The sequence below is a fragment of the Falco biarmicus genome, chromosome 1, assembly GCF_023638135.1.
Source record: "Falco biarmicus isolate bFalBia1 chromosome 1, bFalBia1.pri, whole genome shotgun sequence".
NCBI classification, from domain to species: domain Eukaryota; kingdom Metazoa; phylum Chordata; class Aves; order Falconiformes; family Falconidae; genus Falco; species Falco biarmicus.
The window spans coordinates 9059167-9084207 of record NC_079288.1 but is presented as its reverse complement, the minus strand read 5'-3'; the positions used below and the strand labels follow the sequence as shown (position 1 = coordinate 9084207).

Here is a 25041-nt window from a genome sequence, read left to right as displayed (position 1 = left end):
AGGCATTAAACTGTGTAACATGTATGCTTTTGTTGCTTTTACACAACATAACGTTTTATTCCACATTTAAGTCTCACATGTCCCTTTGAAGGGCACTTTGTACCCAACACATGATTTGCTAAGTATCGTTCAGAAAGATCAGCAAGTTGATGCTCAACAGCACAGAAAGTTACATGAAGTTAATTCATTACCGAAACAAAACCAGAGAAAGTAGCTGAAGCGAAGCTTAATGAAAGCACAACCTGCTGCCATGGAAATACAACAGCTGTCACTCCAAAAAGTGTCACTGCACACACACACAGTATTTTTTTATAAAAGGTAGCCAAAGCACTGAAACAGCCTGTGAAAATGTACTTCTTCATGACATTCCTTTAATGGTACAGAGATACTTCGGAGGACAAATGAAAGTACACTGGGAAGTGATCTTAATATCAAAGTCTGGGAAGTGCACCCCAGGGTTGAGGTTTGCAACCCCGAAAGAAACAGCAAAGAAATACTGAAGAACTGGCCCTGAGCCTTTCTTTTTTGCTATATGGACTTGGCAGCAAAAAATCAATGGGAAAGATGACCCCTGGGAACAGCGCAGGAGCCCCGCTGCACCGAAACAGAGACTCACCTGGGCTGTCACCTGGGCAGGAAACGCCACAGGAGAGGGATGGGGACAGGGACTGCAGCCACAGGAGGCTCAGCACTGGTTCAGCTGCCTGGCCGAGCTGCACCCCAGCGCGCACAGCAGAAACTGCCAGCAAAAAGCTGCTCTTTTTAGGACAGCGGGAAGTCGGGTCGCCTTGCAACTCTTCCCCCTCATTCCATAGTTTATTAATAAACTGACTGCTTACCGCTGTGGTGGCTCAAGTACAGCTCAACAGAAAATGAGCCTCATCTGACAGCACACGGGTTTGTCAAATTATTCAGTAAGGCAAAGCCGATGTCCTGAACTGAGATACTTGCTGCTGGTTTTCCGTGAAAAGAGCTGTGAAGAGCTGGGAATCAAATCTGCCACTTCTTGATGGCTTACAAGGGAAATTCAGATATCTGTGTCACATTCCTTTCATTTACAACAAAGAGAGGACCTGCAAAGCATCCCCCCTCCGCCACACACCTTCGATCTTCCAGCAGAGAGAACAGCAAGAGCCTTTCCCTTCTCAGCACAAAACCACCACCTTCAGATTAAAGGCTAGATGGTGTTCTGGCAAAGTGGATCCACAGCAGAAACCATCACTTACTGGGAAAGAGCAACAGGTACGTGCCATCCAGTGCCAGATCCAGCAAGATTCCTCCTGCCCACTGCAAGTGCCACACATTTTGCCACCAACAGTTACCAAGCACTGACTGTGGACTTGGGAAAAAAAAAAAAAAACCCAAACAAAAAAACCCAAAAAAACCAATAGCTTCTGACATTCTCATTAATAGCTGGTAAACAGGACCTACAAAATTTACCTATGAAACAGAAAGCCTTTAAGGACGTAAAAGAATTCACAAATATATTAATGCTTCTATCATCCCTTCCTTCAAAATAAATATGGTTGCACATGTCACATGCACAAAGTCAGCTAATACACTCCTAACACTTTAAAATGCATTTTAAAGAGAAAGCTACAATTATAATATACTCTAAGGGGCAATTCAAGCAGACACAATGTCACTACCTAACAGTCAAGAGTATTTTTCACAGAAAATCGTCAACATCTGTCTTTGCCGTAAACAGTTTTTGCTAGGAGGAAATGGGTTTTTTTCACCATCACAAGAGCCTTCTTGAGTATTTTCCTAACAGTTCACGTCTTGATTCAACTGGTTAAAACCTACAGGGAAAGCAGCCACCATCACCCCTCTCTGCAGCTCTCCAGGCTGTCCCACGGCACAGGCGGCTGCTTGGCCACGGCTGTGCCACGGCTGTGCCACAGGAGGGTCCCCAGAAGACCCCCGCCGCTCACCCCACACTCCCCCCCGGTCCCGTCCTAGGCTGCAGGGCCCCTCCTGTCACACACTCACTCCCCCAGCACCTCACCACATTACATGCAACTCCCTGCTGACAAAATTCAGATCTTCCATCTCTACCTTCAATCGTTGCAAACTGGAGGAGGGCAGGTTTCTACTGCACATAAGAAAGTTTTCTTACGATGAAAGGTGGTGCGACACTGGCACAGGCTGCCCAGAGCAGCTGCGGGTGCCCCATCCCTGGAAGTGTTCAGGGTCATGTTGGATGGGGCTTGGAGCAACCTGGCCTAGTGGAAGATGTCCCTGTTTGGGGCACAGGGGTTGGACTCGATCTTCAAAGGTCCCTTCCAACCCAAACCATTCTGTGATTCAACAACAACTCTGGGTAACAGCCAATTCACCTCGTTTTACAAAGACATCCAAAGCAGCAAGGAAATCGGCTGGCAAACCTGCAGCATGCACAGAGGCACTCACTCTTCCCCCTTAGCAGCACAGGAAACCTGCCCTGGAATAAAACTCAGTCCACAAACAACTTCAGGCATTCACAACAAGACAACCTGCCCTCAGATGTGCAACAGATGCTGCCCCTACAGAAATGCGCATCACTTTCACCACAACCCCTCTTGGGGATGAAGATCTCCACCACGCAACACTTCAGGAGGTCCCCAGCCAGCAAAAGTATCCCATGCACAACCCCACTCTTACACGTCTTCCCCATTTTTAAGGGAAATGCCAATGCTCTGGCAGGCAGGTGGTAAAGTATTGGTTTAGGGTTTGGATTTTTTTAATGCCTTCACCCTCCTGGGTCTGACCCACCTGCATTCCTATCTCCAGGCACAGGAGTCAGTCAAGTGATTTTAATGAAAGTGTTTTATAGCCTTACCCACCGTGAGCCCCTGCGCAGGACCCATGGTGACCACATTGCTGTGGGGAGCTTACAGCACGTACCTCCACGCTGTCAGTGCAAAACCACAGGTGGGAAACCATCCACTCACCCCCTCGGGCTGCAGCAGACTGCTGCTCATAGGACAAACCACAGTACAGGTTTAGAAGCTGGAAACACTAACAAATTTTCACTTCAAAACTACCAACATCAGAAATCCATGGTGACGATGGAGGGGGTTTTGTCACTACTCTTGAAGCCCTCACAGCAGCAGCCCCAGCACCATGCTGCTAGCAGGCATGCTGCGCAGTCTCCCCTGCTACCAGCAAAGCAGTTCACATGTTTTTCCTGTGCTTCCAGATAACCAACACAGTCAACCCAGCTGTTAGAAAGGATTCACTGGTTACACGGTGCTCAGTTTACAGCAGCCTCAGAGCCAGTCCACTATGGCAATGGGAAAACACCAAATTCCCTTCCCTAAGGCCCCATTCCTTACCAGATTGCTTCAGAGGCCACCTACTGAGCTCTGGAAAACCTCATTACTTTGCAAAACCCTCTGATGACAAAGCCTTTTTTCTCCCCCTCCTTTTTCTTTTCTGAAATATCATTTATTGAGGATTTTTTGTTTTGTAGCAGACTTCAACCCTTCGAATGCATACAGATTGTCTATGCCTGAAAGATCCCAGCTTCAGATGAAAATCATCACTGGGGAACTAACTAAAACCCTGCAGAAGAATTTACATTCTTAATGGGCTAGACAACTGGGAAATGGCAAAAAGACTGACACAGAAGCCAGCCATTGTCCTCAATATTAATCAGCCTTCTTAAGCTGCCGAGGTTCATCACGTGCCAGCTGTTCCCAGCAGCAAGTCTCATCTCTAACTCAGTCTCACCTGCACAGCTGTTAACGCAGCTCCACCATCCAGACTTCAGCAGACCACCACTCCATCTGGGCAGATCCTTTTCTTCCACCTCTTTTCACATTTCAGTCGCCATCATCTCAGGTATTTACTACAAAGATCTACAAGTCTAACTCTAATCCCACCACACAGCTCTAGCTCACAAAAGAGATATGAAATTCCTGCTTCAAATATCAAGTTTCCTGAAGATTTGTATATCCCGTGCCAATAGAAAACTATTAAAGAACAAATATGTGCTTTCCAACTCTGTCCTAGGGGAGCAATCCTGACATGCAGGCTCGCTCTGCGCTGTAACGCTGGAGCATATGTCCTCTGCTCTTCCAAGACAAAAAAGCATCAGTCTGTGAAAAAGCTATGGCCAACAAAGGATTTTCTATATACAACATCTCAGAAGAAATCTGACTGAACACTGATCACAAAATATACGAGATAAAACCCAAAGACACCAATTGTTTAAAAAACATTAACAATTACCTCTCTAGATATTAGAACTGCTGTAACATATGTATATTGAGTGCAAACAAAAATATCTAAATGCAAACAATGAAATGCAGAGTCACAATATTTCTATAACTCAGATTTAAAACAAAAACAACAACAAAACCAAATCATGCAGAGACTTGGTTTCTAATATGCAGAGGGTACTTCGGATGTCTGAGCAACGCACAGCCTAAGCTGATGACAGAAAAGAGAAAAAGGAATCCTACAGAGCTCCCCGAGCCCCCTCAGCACAGCTGGCAGGAACATCGTCTCAGACCTCTCTGCCTGCTCTCGCCTCTCATGAAGAAGCAGAACCAGAAGCAACCCACGAGAGAATCCAGCACCCACGCATCCCGCACCCGAGAGAGAAACGTGAGGTATTCGCCTGTAAGTTGACAACGGACACCCTCCACCGCCATGTAAAAGCATCCCAGAAGTCAGGTCTTCATTCAGCAGAAGTTGTAAAAAACGCAAATCAAACTGCCAATCCTACCCGGCTGGTATTTCATGGCAATTTAGCACGCAGCAAATTCCCGTACACACCATACACAGACACACTCCGTCTGCAATTAGCGTAACTGCACACTGACAGAGCGCTGCTCTTTTGATACAGGTAAAGCAGAAGGCATAAAGCCTCCTCAACAATTAGTGACCTTTTTAAAAGTCTTAATTGAGCTCTTGCTTCACTGGCACCATGAAAAACGGAGGGGCTCTTAGAAGCAGCTCGTTAGTTGGAAGAAAAAGCAAATTACCAGACTGATTTAAAAAAAGCAAGCAGGACAATACTAAAACAAATGCATAGCTTGCTTTGTGCCTTTCCACAGAAGTTTATCTGAAAGCCTAAAGCAAGAGACCAGTTCTTACTCATTTGCTGAAAGTCAAAGTGACTCATTGCTGTTAAGGATCTCCTTTTATGTGTCAATAAACTCTATCACCATAAATAAAACTAATTTTTTAGATTAAACTTTAGACTGCACTGCTCTGAATACAGCACAACCCCATCGCGTCAGGATCCACCACTTTCTGTAAACGAATCTCAAGAAACAGAGCAGCTCAACACACCAGCAAGGGGACCAGCACCTGGCAAGCAAAGAGGAGGGCAGGGTACCCCAAGAAATATTATTTTATTAATAATAATTTATTAACAGCTCCAGCTGTTAATAAAACTACACCGGTAACTATTTGGGAATTTCTTGCCAGTTGTTATAAAAACCTACCTGAATAAAAAAAACCAGCTCTATCATGAGAGTTTGGTGGTAACAAGTAACACACTAAGAGTGAAGAGGTTGGTGCCCCCCCCCCCCCCCCCCCAAAGCTGAAAGTTTAATGTAAACTGCTAATATTAAGTAGTATTTTGAAATACACAGTCCAGCAGCACGTGCGCAGGCGATTCCCCACGAGGGACCAGCTTTCCTACTGCAGCAAGAGGCCAGCCCTGGTGAAGCCAGCAGCACTGCGCATCCGCAGAAAGCAAGCCTGCCTGGAGCCGGGGAGGTCACGTACGACTTGCTGCAACACCCCCCATGGGTGCTGCTCACGGTGGGCCATGCGGGGCCACAGCAGCGCTGCCCGCAGCCCCCCCGCTGAGCCCGGCTCTCACCAGCAGTAACTGTGCTTCAGGTCTGGGCACCAATCCATCGCCTGAGACAAAGGGCAGATCGCGGCAAAGCTCCAGCTCCTCAAGCAGTGAGGACGAGCCACCAACACTCACAAGAGGCACGGGTGATCTAGCAGGCTATGGTGACGCAGGCATTAAAGCCACGCGGCAGGGGAACCCAGCTCCACTGCAGGCTTTCAGCTTCTATTTTACCTTAACGCTGACAAATTAAGGGTAGGGGGAAGCAAGCATCGTTCAAGGGGCATTCGACACCATGCCTGCCAAGGGTAGCGCCAGGCTCCCTGCAATGATGCACTGAGCACCTGGAGCACAGCCGGCATCTCCCTCAGGCACAGCGGTCACCCAAGGGTGGGCAGCAGGCGCCCAGCCAGCAGCAGAGCCAAGACCAGCCCACCCCCCCTCGCCCCTGCTCACCAAGCTGATGCAGATGGGCAGTACCTCTGACTTTTTCTCCGACGTCTACATCTAAACCAGTACCAGTACCCAGTGAGAGCCCTGTTAAGTCCACACAACACATTTTGGCCACAGGGGACAGCGGCTGTACTTTGTACCAGAGCAAACACCATCCCTGTGCTACCTCCACAGCCTCGCCTCCTTGTACAGCAAGGAAAGCTTCGAAGGCACCTGGAGTGGGCACCAGGCTGGAGCTCACTGGCTTCCCCGTAGCTGCCCAGAAGTGCATGGAGGCAGATTTCTGGGAAGCATCTGGCACACTGAAGGTGAGTGCATCAATGGCATGGCACATGCACACATGCCAGGCACACAGCAGAAAGAGCCCTGAGCATGTCACCGCACGCCAGCCATCAGAGTAAGAACCATCATCCACCAGACACGAAACTGGGTGCTCATCCTCCAGCCGAGAGGCTTGACCCAAGTGGCTATTTTAGCTCTCAGAAACGACTATGTGCTACAAGCACATTTCAATTTAACGTAAACTTGGATACCAAAAATATGGGATGCTTTTGGCTCTGAATAAGGAATGAGACATGCACAATAACTGTGCAACCCAACACCATGGAGACAAGAAAAAAAAGCGAAACAGAATCCAGCCTTGCCCTCACCCACCATGGGTCCCAGCCGGCATCCCCATGCACTCCCCACAAGCACACTGCTGCCTGCTCTGGACTTTACCATGAGTCTCACAAGACCTGGTGCCCCCTCACACCAGCAGCTACAACTTACACAGCCTCCTGAGTAAGACTTAATATTTTTTTAATTGGTTTTCTCTCTACAATAGCATACAAAACCTGAAAATTAACCAAAAAACCACCACAGCAGGCTGGCAATATTTTCAGAGGCCAAGAATCAAGCATGAATTGTAACTGAAATTATCCACAGAAGTCTACTACCATCAATTTTAAGGTTCTGAAGTCTTATTAATAATACTCATTAGTGAAAATAAGAAATGCATCAGCTAGCCACCTGACTGGCAGGAAAACATAAAAAATATAAGAATTTTTTCTCTTTTTATTATTCTTCAAGTAAAGTTCCTTTTACCACTACAAAACCAACTCAGCTTTCTTTATGAGCTTGCAATTTCACTGTCTTGCCTTAAAACTTCTTCCCATTCCCTTGGCCCAGTCTGCACCCATCAGCTCTGCTCTCCCCTTGAAGTATTTTGTTCTTTGCCTAAGGTTGAGGGATAAGCATGCAGGCTGTCATGCTGCTCAGCTGCACTGTGGTTCTTAGAAGAGGTTTTGAAGTCAAAACTGATACTCTGAATATATTAATATTTTCAGAGATGGTGAATTCCATTTTTATCTGCTTGGGTTTTTTCTGTTCATCTCCTTGCCTTCCTTTTCCATCATGTTATTATAAGCTACTATACCAAACATGATTCTTTTGAGGGTTATACAAGTTTTTCATCCTTTCAAAGTCCTAGAACTGGGGGCAAACACAAAGTTCCTCTGCTGAAGAAACAGGAACCAGAGTCTCTCAACAAAATTTCCCCAAGTCTGCTGGATTTTGAAAGTCCCCGGAAAAAAGCTCTACTGCTGTGCAAAGGGCAGGCAGGTCTTCAGCACAGGAGGAGCCTGACAGTCTGCCCGGCTAATCCCCACGGTCTCACGCTGGGTAACAGAAGACTGCTGCAAAAATATCAGCCAGTAGCCCCAACACAGATCCAGCTATCTTCTTCCCTTGCCCTTGTCCTCATTAACTCCTTCTCCCTCAGAGCTCCCAGGAAAACACCAAAGGGTTCTCCTGGCCCTTGCAAGGTATCACAGCACCACAAATACGTTTTCTGCCTTCGCAGCCATCTGCGCACAGCCTGCGGCCAGAGCCAATGCTGCTCTCTGTCCGCTTCAGGTCTCACCCCAGAGAAAACTGGCCAGCAATGACTTGGTTTAAGACGTCAAAATTTCTCCACTACAGCAGGACTCACAAGTTTTTGCTGAGAAGGTGGGAGCTACTTAACGCCATCCTTGTATCAGCGATGCAATGCTCTCCTCTGTTTGTGGCTGACCAAATGCTGCACCAGCACAGCTGGGGTCTGCTGCTGGTGCTGCTGCCCTGGGAGACACCCAGGGGAAGCTGGAGGCATCAGCATGGTCCTGTTGCCCACATTTTCTGCCCCACGCAAGGCCATCAGCAACCTCTAGAGCCAAAGTGAACTCCAAAGGCATAGCAAGAAACTCCCCATCCGCAGGAAGAGAGCGCCTGTTTCCTGGAAAGGGTAGCAGAGGCCAGTTCCTTGCCTAGCCCAAGGCACACCAGGGCAGGAATATCATCACGCCCTGAAACACCTCCAAAAAGCAGGCATTACAGAGGAAGCAGCAGCATGCATGTTAAAGATGACCGATCAACAGCTACACAGTTGTCATGAAATCACCACAGCCTGCCAGCTGAAGGAACATCTCCAGCTAATGACTGAAATTGTCCTCCAGAAAGCAAAGAGTCAAAGCTGTTTTTAAAAAAAGAGCTTGACATGCTTATATGTGAGGTAGAAAGGGGTAACTACTGGAGACAAAATATTAAACTTGTGGTAGGATTTCTTGTGTATCCAGCTTGCTATAATCTCTGTGGCAGGGAGTGAAGGGCTTACCATATTAGCTGGGATCCGGCTGATACTGGTAGAGCGAGCATGAGTGTTTGTGCACACGTAGCAGGGGACAGAATTCTCTCATTGCTTTTCCACTGTGTGATTTTATTTTTTTAAAAAGAGATTTTCAAGGGTCTTTGTCTTTCTTTGAGCCCTAACATGGACCAGAGCATCTCAAACTCAGTCATCTAAAACAACTGCCATACTTGGGACTGAGGGAACTTTTCTCCTAGCATATACTGGTTACCTTGTTCCTCTGAAGCACTGGGCAAAATTACTTCACAGGATCACTTGCCAGTTCTGTTCACAATTACAATTTCTGCAATATCTGAAGTACCGGGAATAGCCTCTTCCTCTAGCACATCACAGCGACAGCTTTTGGACTTTTAACTATGAGTAGAAACTTAGAAGAAACTATTGCCGTGAGACTGCTTCAAATGCAGAGAACGCTGTAACCCACAGCAAACAGGGACACTCTGTCACCCTTAGTCATCCCATGGACCTCTCTGGATGTAACACGGACCGAGCAGTCCCTTGTTCTCCTGGCACATTCCTGCTGGGCAGTAAAGCAGCAGCAGCTGCTGCTGGCCTGGACAAAGATGACCCAACATTCACCTTCACCAGCTCAACTGCCAGGGAGCAACCAATACTGGTTGCTAAACCCACATCTCTTGAACACAATGCCCAAAGGGAGAGCAAGATTTTGACCCCAGTATCATTATTACACCTGCAGTCTGATGCATTGCTCCACAGTGTGGACCATCAACCAGCTGAAGAACATCACCACAAAGCATTTATTGTGTTTGGTTTGGGTCTCAAAGATTCAGGACATGCCAGCACAAGATTACTCTGAGGACATGAACACTGAGCATTCGGAGCTTTGCTGCCAAAGTCAGAGTATTAATCAGTTTTGAGAGGGAAACCCAACACAAACCTTCCCAGAAAGCTTCTATTTACTAAATGGAAATAGCACCGTGGACAAGCAGCTCCTGGACTCCATCCCAGGTGCTGCGAGAGCAGCACAGTGCCCTGGCACGAGGCAGGTTGCAGCTCAGACCTTTGGCAGCTCAGCAATGAAGCAGGTTCCCTGCTGCCAGTTCAGTTACGGGCTCCTGTTCAAGTCAGTCGTGACTAAGACTCATCTATATTAAAGCAAATGACCAGCCCCAGAAACATTTCGTGTCTTCACTGAAATAAACCCTGCATTCACACATTCTTCATTTACAGTTTATTTTTGTAGGGCAGGAGAAAAAGCAGCCGTACCGACAAATCAGACTTGGAATTTCCAGTTCAAGTCACAGAATATCCCAAATGATGTCCCTGATGGGGAAACCAGCCAAGCCTTCCCACACAAGCATACAGACACACACGCGTGGGCCACAGACACCAGTTCCCACCACTCCTGTCTCAACCTTCACTGCTTTCACACTTGCTGAGAAGATCCTTCTCCTGTTTGTTCAGCTGTGGTCCTCATCAGCAGGGATGAAGCCACAGGAACAGGCCAGAGAGTAAATTCTTCTTCTCAGGCCCAAGGATGCCAAGCACTAATGCACAGTGGCAAAGCTTAACCTGTAGGAAGTACACTTGGCCGCAGCTCTGGCATAACCAGCTGGGCAGATAAGCTCCAGGATGGTACTTCAACTCTTCTCAAAAAGAAATAAATATATTTTTAAATATATTTTGCTTTTCCAGGAGAACACTGGCAAGCTTGTTCAGATATTCAGCAATGTGTGCCTCCAGTGCAGCAAGAACTCAACTACCATGCTGCTGCCTAAAGCAGCACGTCTCCAAACCTTTACATCAAACTCCTTTTTCTTCCAGTCAAAAGCCAAGCTCATTCAGAACTCCTTTGCATAAACTTGCCTACATACTTACACCATACAGTTACGCTTTATAGTTACAACAGCTGGGCTACATCAGATCAGAAAGGAGAGCGCTGACCTCTACTTTTCCCCCAATCAGTGAGGAAACCAGTTCAAAAGTAAACATCTAAACACCCCGGTTTCACCATGCTGACTGTTCCTGCCACCCCAAGGCAAAGTGTACCTTGAAGAATGGACAGAACCTCCATGTCTATCCTTGGCTCTGGGCCACCACCTTGGCCAGCCCTACACGAAGCAGTTCTAGTCATCTTCTCCCTTCCTTCCCTCTGCCCATCCACATATCTAAGTGGGACATGAGGAAAGAAGAGGACATCAAAGGTAGGGCAAGGTTTCCAGTGTTTGGCATGAGACCAGGTCCTGAACTGACACTGTTCAGAAGAGGAGAACTGGTCTTTGCAGGAAAACTCAAACACTGTCCCATCGCTCCCCAGAAGTGATTTCCAAATGCAATGCTTTTATCTTAGTCCATAACCCCTCCCAGGTCAAAGCAACACAGCAATGTGTTTTTAAAGGAAACTGTTTTATCTCGGTCCACAAACCTCTTCCAAGTACAAACACTTTAAGCTCTGGTCCAAAAGCAAAGTGATAGCTAATTCAGTTCAGAGAACCGCTTCCAGAGAATTAAGTCCAAAGCAAACCATAAAACCCTTTTGGCCCACAGAAAAAAAATAAGCCTAGACAAAAACTGATAAAAGGACCTACTCCTTTTGGCTCAGCTCTGTCTGCTCCCGACAGCTGTTCTCCTTACGCCACAGGGTATCTTCTGAAGCACCTCAGAAAGATCAGATATATTATTTAAAACACAGACTAATTCCTGGCGCTTGGACTCTTTGTTCGCTCCAGGATCAGCGCAAGCTGTCTGCTTCCTGGAGGGCTCGCCCTGCCTCCAGTAAAGGGCAAACACAAAGGCTTCGATTTGCAGAAGAGGAAATCAATTTAGCAGCTAATAAATACGCAATTTGTGCAATATACATGCTCTCCATCTCCCTTGATGCTCATACAAAAGTTAATGGACCATACCCCGCTAAGCACAGTTATTGCACGTGTTCATGTGAACAGCAGTTTAGCTCGTTTGAGAGCAGAACCAGGAGGGAGACGGGGAGGGGATGCTTGGCAACACCGTGTTGTATTTCCTCACAAATAGCAATAGCAGAGATCCCTCCACGGAAGGCTACAGCCTGAGGAGTCAAGGTCATGCATTCTGGAAGATGCTCTACAGCATCACATGATGCTCCAGATGCAAATCCAGGCCAACGATAGCTCATGCCCTGCATGGGGTCCATGCAGGCGTACAGCAGGCATCCAATGGGCAGTGCAGAGAGCTCCACAAGGACCTTTGCTTATTGAGTCTCATCTCCTCACAAATTCACAGATACTGCACACAGGAACTTAAATAAACCTATGACATTTGATAAAAGTCATGCCTGCACCTTTCCACCCAACACGAGGAGGCGCGAACACTGCAGCTGCACTAACTGCAGAACTTATCTCAAAGCAATGGCCACCTAAGTAGACCAAGAAATGCACGTCATGCTCAAGATCTAAAGCCTCCCCTCAAACAAAAGGAATCCTAGTAAGATTGCAGATGCCCATAAGAGATGGGCATAAGACTTAAAACAAAGCAGAATGAAAAGTTTAAAACTAAAGTCAGCAATGCAGCCTGTCCAGAACACCACCTCCCGCACACAGACGCTCAGGCCAACACAAAGCTGTGTCGCCGTGGCTGAGGAACGCTCAAACACTGAGGCAGAGCAAGTTTTCAATTCTCCCTTCCCCCCTTATTGGCATTTCCCAATGTATACGGCTGGCAAAGTTTATTAGTCTCCTTTTACATCCTTTGGTTTAAAATTAATCCCTCCTGTGCTCCGGGTGCTCCAAGTTTACCATATTAAATCATACGAATGAGTTCAAGTCTGTCCCACTGCAAATCTCCCTACAGTCTGTCCTTCCCTTCAAGAATTGTCTCAGAAAAAAAGACCAATCCGGTCAGGCACAGTTACTAAGAGGAAAAACACTGAGATTAAAGGCAGGGAGGAAGATTATTAGCCCCAATACGGTGCTCTTCTAACTCCTAAGGTTACATCAGAGCACTGATTTCTTACGCTTGTGGCTTGCCAGCACAATGCAACTGTGGAAATTTGCTTGATTCCTGACAATCAAAAACACACATACAGACACAAAAACCATAACCTCACCAAAAGAAGCCCAAGAAAAATAGGAGCCAGATGAACTAATTGAGCCCACCACCCACATCAACACACCCAGGAAAGATGGTGGCTGGGGAGGCTGGACGAATTATTTTGGCAGAGGCGCAGCCCGGCAGCAGGGGCTCCTCAGTGAGCCAGAAGCATCAGGCTGTCCCGCAGACAGCACGCAGCTCTGCCCTGCCCGCACTATGAGGGCTGTCTGGCCTTAGACACTGACAGCATCCGCGCCCGACAGGAGCTTGTGAAGGGACATGCTTCCCAATGCAAGCAACTGACTTCGGCTTAGATTAGTTTAGCGGGCACAGGATTTAGGATAAGCATATGTGCAGTGTGCCGCACAGGCACGCTTTGAAAGGCGATGGAGCCAAGCCACCACAGCCCCCGTCTGCCTCTGGAAGGTCGGCTCCCTCCCTCCTGCCACCCCCAGCAGCAGCATCCTACCCCCTCACCGGCACCACAGCTCTGCCCCCTGCGAGGGGAAGGCTAGCTCCCGAGCTGGGACCGCTCACAGGGCGAGGGGACCAACCCGGCCTCTACAAGGGAGACAGATGCCTACAGGGTGAACAGATAGATGGGCTGTGCACGTTAAAGGTATCTCTGTATCAGCACCTGCAGTCAATACAAAGCTCATAACTCAGGAATACCCCTTTCAAGAGGCTGCCACATGTGGTGGCACTTTGCCAAGCATCTTACATGCAGTTTATATGAGTCCACCTAGCAAACCTCAGCAAGGGATTTTTAATGGGTAACTTGTCCAACAACTCATCAGTGGTTGAAGGAGGTGGGTTACACAAATCCTTCCTGCAACCTTGTCCCAGGAGAATGAGACGAAACACTCTCCCTGCAATTTCAGGTTTTATGGACAATGACTTAATCCCTCAGCACCTTCAGAATAACTTAGAGCACCTTCTCAATGATTTTGATAATTAAATATCTTGATATTTTAACAATCACCCTAAACAACTAAGTTAGTTGCCTACTGAGGGGGGTGAGCCTCACAGCTTTTGTTTCAGATGCCCTCCAAACAGAAGTGCCATCACCACCAAAGAGTGGCACGTGCATACGGACCGGTAACTAACATGCATTAGCTATTCCACTGTCAAAACCTAGCAAAGACAGTATTCAAGTTACCTCCAAGTTGAACTGAAGAAACACAGGTGAAGTGTCTCTCACTAGGGATTTACCATGAGTTAACTGCCACACATTAATTAATCCAGTTATAGCAACATACCTTTTTTAAAGGAAGAATATTTCAGTGCTCATCAGGCACTACGCTATCATCTACCCACTGCTCACACATTTCTTCTGCAAACAAGCCTGCAACATAAAAAGAAATCAGAGGATCTAGAAGACAAACAAAAGCCCTTAACAGGGAATGCCAGCAGAATAACATGGCGCAGGATTCACACTACTGAAGACGTTGGCCAAGTGAGCAGCACGGTAACTGCACAGGGAGATTGCTGGAGGAGGGCTCCTCCACCAGCAACCAACAACCAGAAACTGACCAAACTGATAAAAAAACCCAACACAAACTCACCTAAGAATGCAATAACTACTGGACCACTTGACTTAAAGACACAGATTCTCCTGAACTGGTGCCTTTACAAGGACTGGGTTTCTGACCAGGACCAACACAGGAATCCCCCAAACATTTGTTCATCCCTCCAAAGCAGGAGGCCAGACTGTACAATAGTAATAATTTACCCTGACCAAAATATCCATGGAAGAGCCCAAGCCCCAAGATGACAACCCCTGAACCACGATGAAAAGCTTCCACTGCCAAAACCAGCTGGGTTTTCTTTACTCTCCTGCTGCAGCACAACAATTTCCACCTCCCTGAGCGGGATGCTGCTGTCTCAGCACAGAGCAGAACGGCAACAAAAACATACACATCTAAGGAGGCATTTCTAGCTTTGGTGAACACAGTGCAGTCCATTTTACATAAGGTACACGAGATCTGGGAACATAACCAGCACCTTTTGAAGGCTGGTCCAGATCACTACACTCCAGCTTCTGAGAGCATGCCAGAAGCATTACAGCCATTCAGATTTTTGTACCTTCTTTATAAACATCACTCCAGTGAAACTTGGATGAACACTGGCTGCCAGTTCCTGCCCTGCAGGGCAGAGCACTACACAAACACCTGATGCAGCTTCCTTCTCTCATGCAGTTTTTCTTTCCAGCCTCCACAGGCTACAGCAGCTACTCCTTCCATTCATTGAGAAGCAGACAGCAAAAACTGAGGTCACCTCACACAAAATCTTACAGAATCACAGAATTGTTTAGGTTGGAAAAGACCTCCAAGATCACAGAGTGCAACCATTAACCTAACACTGCCAAGTCCTTATCTAAACCTAAATCCAATAGAAGACATCTGACTTCAAAGGCAGCAATCGCATCCCAGCTGTACGATGCTAACAAGGTGTTTATGTTTGATACAGGCAAAGCATGATGTAGTTCCGCAAGACTCCTGTAAGTAACGCTTCACCGTGTACACACCAGTTAATGATTTTGTTGAGGAGTCTCCCACATTTAAGCTTGGAAAGAACACATTTTCTTTCTTTTTTTTTCTTCCTTACAGAACTCATTTTTCTCTTGCTGGACGGCTCTCATTTTGACACGCAACAGTGTGATTTCCACTCCTGTCAGCTCCATCAAATCAGCATAAAATAACTGAAAAACCCTCCCAGCATCTGATGAGACTAACTACTGCTTTTGGGCTGCCCCTTTACCAGGAAAACAAACATATTAACAATTACAAGTAAACCAAAATGGAAAGCTAAAATGCAAACACATATGCTTACCTATGAATACAGTCCTACATGCGCAGGTGTACGCTAAGACCTGGGCACAAGGCAGATATGCTTAGCCATGTTCTGGCAGAGATACTGTACAGGAATAAACTGGTAGGCACAAACAAACTGTAATACATTGGTTTGTTCACCACACAACTATCTTTACCTTCCATAATAAATACAAACATGTCTAAGTGAACAAACACCCATCAATCTGACAGCTCTGCCAGTGTCAGCTTGCATCAGCGGCATACGTTAACACACACTGGTTTTATAATTCCACTGTGGGCAAGGGTAAGTGCAGTCACCTCCTCATTTTATTCAGTCAGTTCCCACCTGCTAAAGATACAACTCACTGCCTACATTAGAGTAAGAACAGGTAATTAATACACAGTGACAGAAAAACCTTATTTTACTACCTGCTGAGGACAAGGACTAATTCTTCCCTCCAGCCTCCTCTCTCTCCTTACCTTGTTCTCTTCTCTTTCCCTTGTTTTCTTATTTACATCGTATGTTTCATTTTACCTGGCCACTCATAAACTGCTTTGCAGGCAATCTGCTCCCTTTGCTTCACAATGCTTCCACCTCCCCACTGCCTTCTTGTTCCCCAAATTCCCCTCTCTGAGGTTCCCTGAGCAACCTGCCACGTTCACTGGGGCTCCTCTTACCTTCAGCATGCACTGTGCCCCTCTGCTCAGAGAGGTAAGTCTACCTGCCAGCCTTTTGACAGTCCCCACACTGCACCCCAGCAGATCCAACATCTCAACATCGAGGCATCAGCATCCCGTTCCTCTCCTCCTGCCAGGCCTGGGTCCAGGAGCACCTTCAGCAGCAGGGAAAGGAGCTGCTCCAATCACTCCTTGCACTTGCAAAGGCAGCAACACAAAGAGAAGCAGGATACAGGAGACGTGGCATCTTACCAAATTCCCATACCAAGGATCATACTGGTCACAGTGATGCCCACAAATGGTTTCAAGTAATATTCTGCTTTTGACAGCAGTCTGTCTGAAGTAACTATGATTACCCCAAAGACACAGTGTTTTCAAAGTCCGTTGCAGCACTCACCAATACCATCATCTGCCAAACATGAACAATCCTTGGCCTCTCAAAAAGCCTCCCAGCAGTTCTTTCCTGCCAGGCAGGGAAAGGTACAGAGCTTCCTTGTACATAGCCAGAAACTCATTTCCTAACTCCAGTAAGTTACTGACATCCTGAATGGCATCCAAGGGTGATAGCAGGACTCTGCTTAGTCTCTTGGTGCATGCCAACAGACACCCCCAACAACCTCCCTGCCCAGGTTCCTTGCCTCATATCCACAGAGAACTCTCTCACCAGATATGGACCTTCTCTGATTTTTGCTAAACAGAAAGGTTATGGCCAGAGTGGGGTAGAGAGGGCAAAGGCCTCAATGGGGGACCAGACAGGACCACACATGAGAAGGGAACAGAGAACACCAAATTCCAGCTGAACAGGTCAGGAATTCCCACCCAACACATCTGAACCATTATGCATACTCCAAAAAGACACATGCAGTGCATACACTTTGCTTCTGAAAGACATCAGAGCATCCCAAGCAACAAGTACTTTGAGAAGTCCCAGCAGTCTTCAGTATTCCTGAATGCTGAAAGCAGGAGCTGAATTCCTAACAGCCAGTTAAAAAGGGGTTCCAGCTCCTGCTTGGCACTGGAGATAGGATAAGTGACTCCACAGATTGCAGTTAGAATCAAAATTCTTCCTATGCCTTGGAATTAGTTACAATTCTAGATTTAACAGCACCATTCTTCAAATCATAGTTTTCTACATAATGTCAGCAGTAAAGGTTATTACTAATTTTGGCAATGAAAGAAATGTAAAATTCCTCCAATTACAGTTTGGGTGGCTTTTCTTTTTTTTTTTTTTTTTTCTTAAATCACTGTCAAAGTGGGATATCTAACTTCCCACAGAATCTCTCTTTTCTCCACAAAACACTGGGGACATAAATATGCAGGACTGCTCCTGGACTTTAACATTACACATAACTAAGGACAACAATTCTTCACACCAGCAGTCACTGGCATTCAGACAGACTTCAGTTAGCACGCAACAAAAATTTCAAAAATTATGAAGTCGGATCTATTTTCAGTACTTAGAATTCCAGCTCTTCTTTGTCTTTGAGCTGTCAACCATGCCCTGAACATGGCACCATCAACACCAGGCAGGGGGACGCTTAGGGAAGAAACAAACTCCCAGGTTCACGGGCATTAACAGCTGATGTAGTGAGCCAAGAAAAGACAAGTGAAGCTGGGGCACGCAGAACACTAAGGGTGACAAGAACCAAAGCAACCCCTTGCTTGATTGCAAGACTGGAGTGCCGTGGCTGCAAAAGTAAGCCCAGCATGGGGACACCTCGGTTTGCCATCATCTCAGTGTTGTCACCTGGAGGGGCTTTAGCTTGTGCACATCAAAAACGCTGTAGGATACTGAATTAAAAACAGAACACAGTGGCCTGTAGAGACCTTCTGGATCTGCCACCCTAGCTCCAGACATCAGTGTGATGGGCCTCAATTTCCATGAAGACTTCTCCCTACTCCCAGCTCCTGCCAACTCCCCCATACAAAACCGTCAGCCCTCACACCAAAACAAATCTCCTGCAAGAGCTCCCACCCCAGGCCAGCTTGCCCCAGCACGCGTCCTCTGAGTACAGCCTCCAAACGCGATGGATGGCTGTCCAGAGGAGCACTGCCACAGCACCCCGGCAGCGGGCACAGGCTGCACTCGTGGGAATTGTCCCACCCCCCCCCTGTGCTCACCACCTCCCTCGCAGCAGCAGTTGCACAAGCCAGGTCAGAGAGCGTTTCTGGCTGAAAATTAACTGAGCAAAACTTTTCTTCTTTTTTTTTTTTTTTTTTTTAAATATAATTACTTGTTTCCAGCTTAATGACTTCCTTGCTCCACCATACTGTTTAAGCCAATTAAGTCAACACTGATGAAGTCCTACCTACTTTTCTCCCTACTCAGCAATGCATTCCAACACCTTCCTTGCACCAGTGCCTGCCCAACGCCACCACAAGCAAACGCTGGGCATCCAAACTGCAGAAAACTCACCGCTTTTTGGTGGGTTTGCTTTGCCACAGCTCAGCTTGCCTCAGCGTCAGCAGGGAGACAGTGCCAAGTGGGACACATGCTTGGGGCAATGTCATGGTACACCTCTGAGAGCTGTCAGGCCTGCCCTGGCAGACTGCAGATCACCTGCGGACACATCCAGCCCCTTCCCATCACACCCACAGCCTCCCCTGGCTTTGCACGAGCAGTTGCACGGCAGCAGCGAGGCCCTGGCAGTCTGCCTGGGATGGAGCTTCTTGCTGGTCTGAGGAACCTGCCCTCACCACCACTGCCACGGCAACCTGCTCCTCCAGAGCCTGCCCAGGATGCCACACTCAGCTCCTCCCAGGGCACCTCAGCTGCTCACTTAAGAAAAAAGCACCCTAACACACAAGCACTTGCATATCATCAAACTGGCCCCACTGTCCTGATTTGCCACTTTAAGCCAAATTGCCAGTTTAACCCAACAGAAATAACTGCCCTTCCTTCACCTGGAGAAAAGATGCAGCTGCTACATCATCACAAGCTTACAGAGCATCACAGGTGCTGCACTCAGGGTGCAAAAGCAGCTCTCAGCCCTGAGGATACACAGGATTCAGGGGAACAATTCATAAATGTGAAAAACAGGGGTCAGGTGGAAACACAAGGGGACACATGGAGAGCTGCAACTGCACTGCAACAAGGCTGTTTCTTGTCTTATTGGAACCACTGTGGCACATCACATTTTTAATCCAGGCATTTAATTTACAAGGTTTGGGATTCAGGTTTTTGAAAGTTGTTATAAACATGGCTAATACCACCCTCCCACGGCCCAACAGGTAGCCCACTCCTTCACCTAGCGGGCACCAGAGCTCACATAGAGGAAGTTGCAAACGGCAAAAATTCACCTTTTTATGCCAAGTATACCAAACTCTTTAGTTTATATCATCAGTTCCCTGCCCAAACAGGTCCCCACCAGTCCCAGCACAGTCTGTACTAGCAGGACACAACAGGACTACAGCAAAGAACTGGGGAAAACATTATTTGCTGAGAGTGCCTGCAGCTCTCTCACAGAGTGTGCGACCTTTCCTTCTTCTGTTGAAAAAGGATGAGAGTGCTCCCAAAAGAGTAAACTGCTTCTTCAGCGTTGCCATCTCTATATTGAATTAAAAAATAAATAACCCAGCACAGCACTGCCTCAGCCCAAAATGCTGCTCAAGCAGGGAGCGTTTTCCAGTGGTCTGACTTTGAGGGAGAAGACTCGAAAAACATCTGCCGTGGCTTTTGCAAAAAATATCCCCCGCTTCCGCAAGCCCGCTCAGGCACCAGCAGGCCGGGCAGGACGCTGGCACACCGGCCTCGCTGCAGCACCGCGAACTGCCCCCGGCACACGGCAGACCTGAGCCACGACTTCACCCCGCGCTGCTCGACCGAGCACCTGCCCGAGGACGGCGCACAAAGGCCGGGGCCCGCGCAGCGGGGTGGGGGCCGGGGCCGCCCCGCCAGGCCCAGGCGCCCAGCGACGAGCAGGGCCCCCCGGCCGCCCCTCCGGCCGGGCCCACGGGTACTGCCGCCCGCGGCCTGGCGCCGGCCGGCCCGGGGAGGCCGCGCTGCCGTCCCCGGCTGGAAGGAGCCGGAGCGGCGCCCGGGCGGCCTTTGTCCGGCCCCTCCACCCGGGGCGGCGTGGCCCCCGCCGGGGCACGGCTCGGGGCAGCCCCCGGCGCCGCGGCCCCGCTTCTCCCCGGGAGCCCGCCGGGCGCGGCGGGAGGCGGCAGCGGCGCGGCAGGCCCGGAGCGGGGCCGACCCGGAGCCCGGGCCTGCGGGGGCCGGCCGAGCCCGCCGCCCGCCCCGACGAGGCGCTCCCGCGGGCAGGGGCCCGGCGCGGCGCCGCCGCCCGCCGCCCCCCGCTCCCCACCCTGCTCGGGGCTCGGCCCCGCGGCGCCCGCACAGCCCGGCCGGGGCGAGACCCGCAGCGAGCACGGCGGAGCTGGGGCCCGGCCGGGCCTAGAGCGGGGCGCGCCGCCCGGCCCGGAAGCGGCGGCCGGGCCGCGGCCTAGCGCGGGGCTGCTTACCCTGCATGCTGCTGGCGGCGGCGTGCGCCGGCGGGCCGCCCGGGCCCGGCCCGCTCCCGCCGCCGGCGCCGGAGCCGCCGCTGGGGCTGGGCGTCGCCATTGTGTGCGCGGAGAGGGAGCAGCGCGGCGGCTGCAATGCAGCAGGGACCCTCCCAGGCAGGACACCTAGAGCCCCGCCGCCGTATAGCAGCCGCCGCAGCCGCCCCGTCCGCCCCCGGGCTGGGGCCGCCGCTTAACCCCTCCCAGGCGGGGCGCCCGGCGGCAGCCGCTGCGGCGGGGCGGGGGGAGCGCCCGCCGCCCCCAGAGCCGGAGCCCTGCCCGCCGCGGGGTGCCCGGCGTGCCCAGCCCGCTGGCGGCAGCCGCGCTCCGCTCCCTCCCGCTTCCCCGGGCCGGCGACGCGCCCCCGGCCCCTCCCCGCGCTCTGCCCCCGCGGGCCTTCGACCGGGCCCGGCCGTCTGCGCCCCCCGCCCGGGGGCCCGGGGTCCTGCAGCCGCTCCGAGCGCTTGAGCGAGTTCGGCGCCTTCGCCGTGACTTCGCCCCCCGCCAGCGGCTCCGGCCCGGGCAGCGCAGCGCCCCCGCCCCGCATCCCGCTCCGCCCGGGGCACCGTCCCCTCCCGCCACCGCCGCTCTGCCCCGGGCCTGGCTGCCCCCTCGGGCACCGCTGCCCCTTCCAGCTGCCGTTCCCATTCTGCCTCCGACTCCAGCGAACCGACCGCCCCTCGCAGGGACAGCCTGGGCCAGGGCTCGGAGCAGCGACACGGGTCCCGGGGAGGTCGGCCTTCCACAGACACCTGCCTGACTGGGGCAAGTCCCTGCACCTCTAAGAGCCCCCACTTCCCTGTCTGTGGAACACAAATAACACTGACCTCCTTTAGGAGCCGAGATCCACTGATGAAAGAGGCCAGACACACTCAGGCGGGCTCTCCCTGCCCCTCCACTGCCCAGGGTTCTCCATGCTTCCCAAGGAAGCGGTGATGGATCAAACCCCTCAGGTCCTGAGCATGCACTGGACTTGCCTCCAGAAGCTGCTGACTGCCACCCTTTGTGCAAGTGCAAATGCAAGAGGGGAAAAAAGTTGGGGCAGGAGCTGCCTCCCTTTCTGGCCTTCATTTTTTCTTCTTTTTCCGACAGCTCAGCTCATATTTATTTATCTCATTTTGCACTAAGGCCAAGATTTTTCTTTCCTCTTGTGCTTCAAGCTTGGGAAAGCATCATCTCCCATCCTAGAGTCTTCTGGTTTCCCTGCTCAGTTGCACATGGGGTCAGGGAGACAGGCTGAGATCCAAGTAGTCCCTGGGGCACAGAGGGAGCCCAGCCCTCAGCCCAAACCCTGCTCTGCACGGAGCATCTCACACTTCAGAGCTGCCTTTCTCAGGAGTGGGGGAGGGCAGCAGAGCTGGTCCTGACCATCTCCCTCTTCCTGCTCCATTCTCCCAACTCCTGCTAATCCAGCAAAGTCATCTTCCTCCCTGCCAGGGATGCAGCTTCCCTTTGCCTTGGAGAACACCACCACCTCCTCACACACTCAGGCCAAAATCCCAGTAACCTGTTGGCTGGGTCTGAACTTGGGGTGCTGCCCCAGGCTGTCCCACCCTGGCCCCTGCTTTCCCTAGAGGCACTGCTGACTCTTCAAAGCTGCATACAGTCTGTCCCCTCCACTGCTTTGCTTGGAGAAGAACAGGAAGCACTTGCACCCAGAGCTTCCCACAAGAACAGCCCTTCCCAAATGTGGTTTCTGTGGGACCGTGGGTGGTAACTATCAGTGCCAGCGCCTGGCAGAACTTGTACAAAGACCACAAACCTCAGAGATTGCAGCAGGACAAGCACACACGTCCAGGTGAAGGTGTGCCCTTATCCTCTTCTCCCCTATGGGATGCTCACTGCCTAGCACAAAGCAGGATCCCAATCCAACAGTTTCACCTACCTAATGCCAGGGAGCACCAAGGACGGCTGCTCTGCAGGAAAGGAGTCAGAGGGGCAGAGCATAACATGGTGGATGAGGGGTGGCCTCAGCAGCAAGAGCCCAGACCTGGGCAAGGAGAGAAGGGCAGGTCCCATGACAGTAACCATGTTCAGCTGGGGCTCTGGACAACCCTACTGCAATGAGACAGGTCTGAAGTTAAACCAAGGCCCCAGGTCAGAGTCTGGCCCATAGCCCCAGGACACAGCCAGGCACAGCAACACAGCTGTAACGTAACTTAGGTGGGAACCACAGTAAAAGCTTTGGCTAAAAACAGCTCCCAAGGAAGAGTGAAGAATGGTTTCTCCACACCTCCCCTTATCCTCAGGCTCCTTCCAGTTCTCTCTCAAAGTGCTCCAAACCCACCTGATGCTTATTAAACCACTTGCTCTTACCAGCAAACTGGCCTTAAATGCTGAGTTAAACTCCTAGGCAGTGGTGTGTGGTCTAGGTCCTGACACAAAAGGCATTTCCACCCCCCCACCCCCCCAGCTAGTCCTGCAGCTTTCCTTTCTCTTCTCTCTCTTGTGTAAGCTTTCTGGCTTAATCAAGAGTGCAGGCATCTTGCAGGCTGTAGTACAGAAACAGAGTGCCTGCTGGCAAATGCTGGCAGAAGCTGACAGCTGGCTTCCACCTCTACTCTGTGCCACCTGCACGTGGTTTGCTTACAATGAAGTAAAATTATACTGTTTATCCTCCTTCCCCCCTGCAAATCCGGAAGGATCAATGCTACCTGTCCTGACATGTTTGTGAAGCCTGTTCCTATAGGCCTCTGCTGATGGAGATTGCACCATCCCCCAGCAAGCTGCTCTGGCACGCTTCTGTGCTGACATTATCTGAAAACCTAAGGTTTTTTTTTCTCTGAGCTGAAATCCTTTATATGCCATCCTGTTTGCTATGGCCATGGCCTTCTTAGGAATGACCTCTTGGGCACCTGATGACTGTAATGTTTCCCTTCCCTTCCTTGATTCAGCTTTCTCTTCTACAGACTACAGCAGCTTGATTCCTTCAGCCTCTCTTCATGTTTTCCGTGCCCCCTAGCATCCTCACTGATTTCCTTTGACTTCTTTTCTGTTGAGTTGCATTTTTGAAGTACACTGTCCCTAGCCAGGCATATTACTCCACCTTGTCTTGGAGGCTACGCTCATATGCTCCAGGGTGGTGCCTGCCTTTTCCATTGCAAGTGTTCAGTTTGCTCTCTGTTATACCTTGGACTGTTTTTGAAAAATTGCATCCACCTTGTTCCCTCGCTTGTGTTTCTCACTGTTCATAAAGTAATGCTCAAAGTTGTATCTGTTGAATCTTGCCCCGTGGTGTTTAGCCCATTTCTCCCCCTTGTTCATCTAGTGTTGAATTCTGTTGTCTTTCTATACTTCACAGCCTAGAGTGATTCTCAGGTTTAATAGGGCACTCAAGGGTGTTAATCATCCAGGCTGTTATCTGAAGTAATTAAAAAGATGTGGTGTCACAATGGACCCCTGCAAAAATCCCTTCAATATGTCCTTCCACTGATAATTAGCACTTGAGGCACAATTATCTCACCAGCTCTGCACTCACCATGTGGTCATACCTTCTTAAGAGAGAGTTAGGACCGCCAGTGTTAAAAACCTTCCTAAGGTCAACATACATGACACCTGCTACTTTTCACTTTATGCATAAAATATTGTGCCATAGCAGGACATTGGACTGGTTTGTCAGCATTTGTTCCTGATGAGTGGCTGTCATCCATTCCCTAGCTGTACTCTATGTGCATACAAGTGCCTTGTTTAACAAGTTGTTCCAGAACTTTTTTGTCAATTTGAGAAGGACTTTAATTTAGGATTAAAGAAAGCAGCTGACAGAGCATAAACAAGATCGGTTTGGGTGAGCTCTATAAAACTAATGAGGTAGGAAGAAGGTTGTTAATACAGGATTATAACAAGGACAAGAAGAAGGCCAGTCTATCGAACACTTTAGACATGTATTGCCTGAAGTTAGTAAATCAGTGAACGTGGGGCTCCTCCCCTTCTCAGTAAGCGGGAGCTCCATCCTTCCCTGCTCATGGCACCTGATCTACCAGTTAGGGCAACTGAAACCAAAGCCCTTTTAGCAGTATCAACTGTGTAACCATGCGTTTATCTCCAGATGTCCCAGTCTGAATTGAGTCAGGGTCCTGGGGCCAGGAGCACACCAAAACCCCCAAGCC

General features: G+C 49.7%; 1 protein-coding gene across 1 annotated transcript in view; it reads right to left on the bottom strand.

The window, feature by feature from the left end:
* MAP2K4 (mitogen-activated protein kinase kinase 4) overlaps positions 1-21117 on the bottom strand; it is a 90241-nt gene extending 69124 nt beyond the window's left edge. The window contains exon 1 of the mRNA XM_056329871.1: positions 20897-21117. Within this exon, the coding sequence (XP_056185846.1) occupies positions 20897-20996 (100 nt within the window). The 5' untranslated portion in view covers positions 20997-21117. The remainder of the gene's footprint in view (positions 1-20896) is intronic.
* Between the last annotated feature and the right edge of the window lie 3924 nt (positions 21118-25041).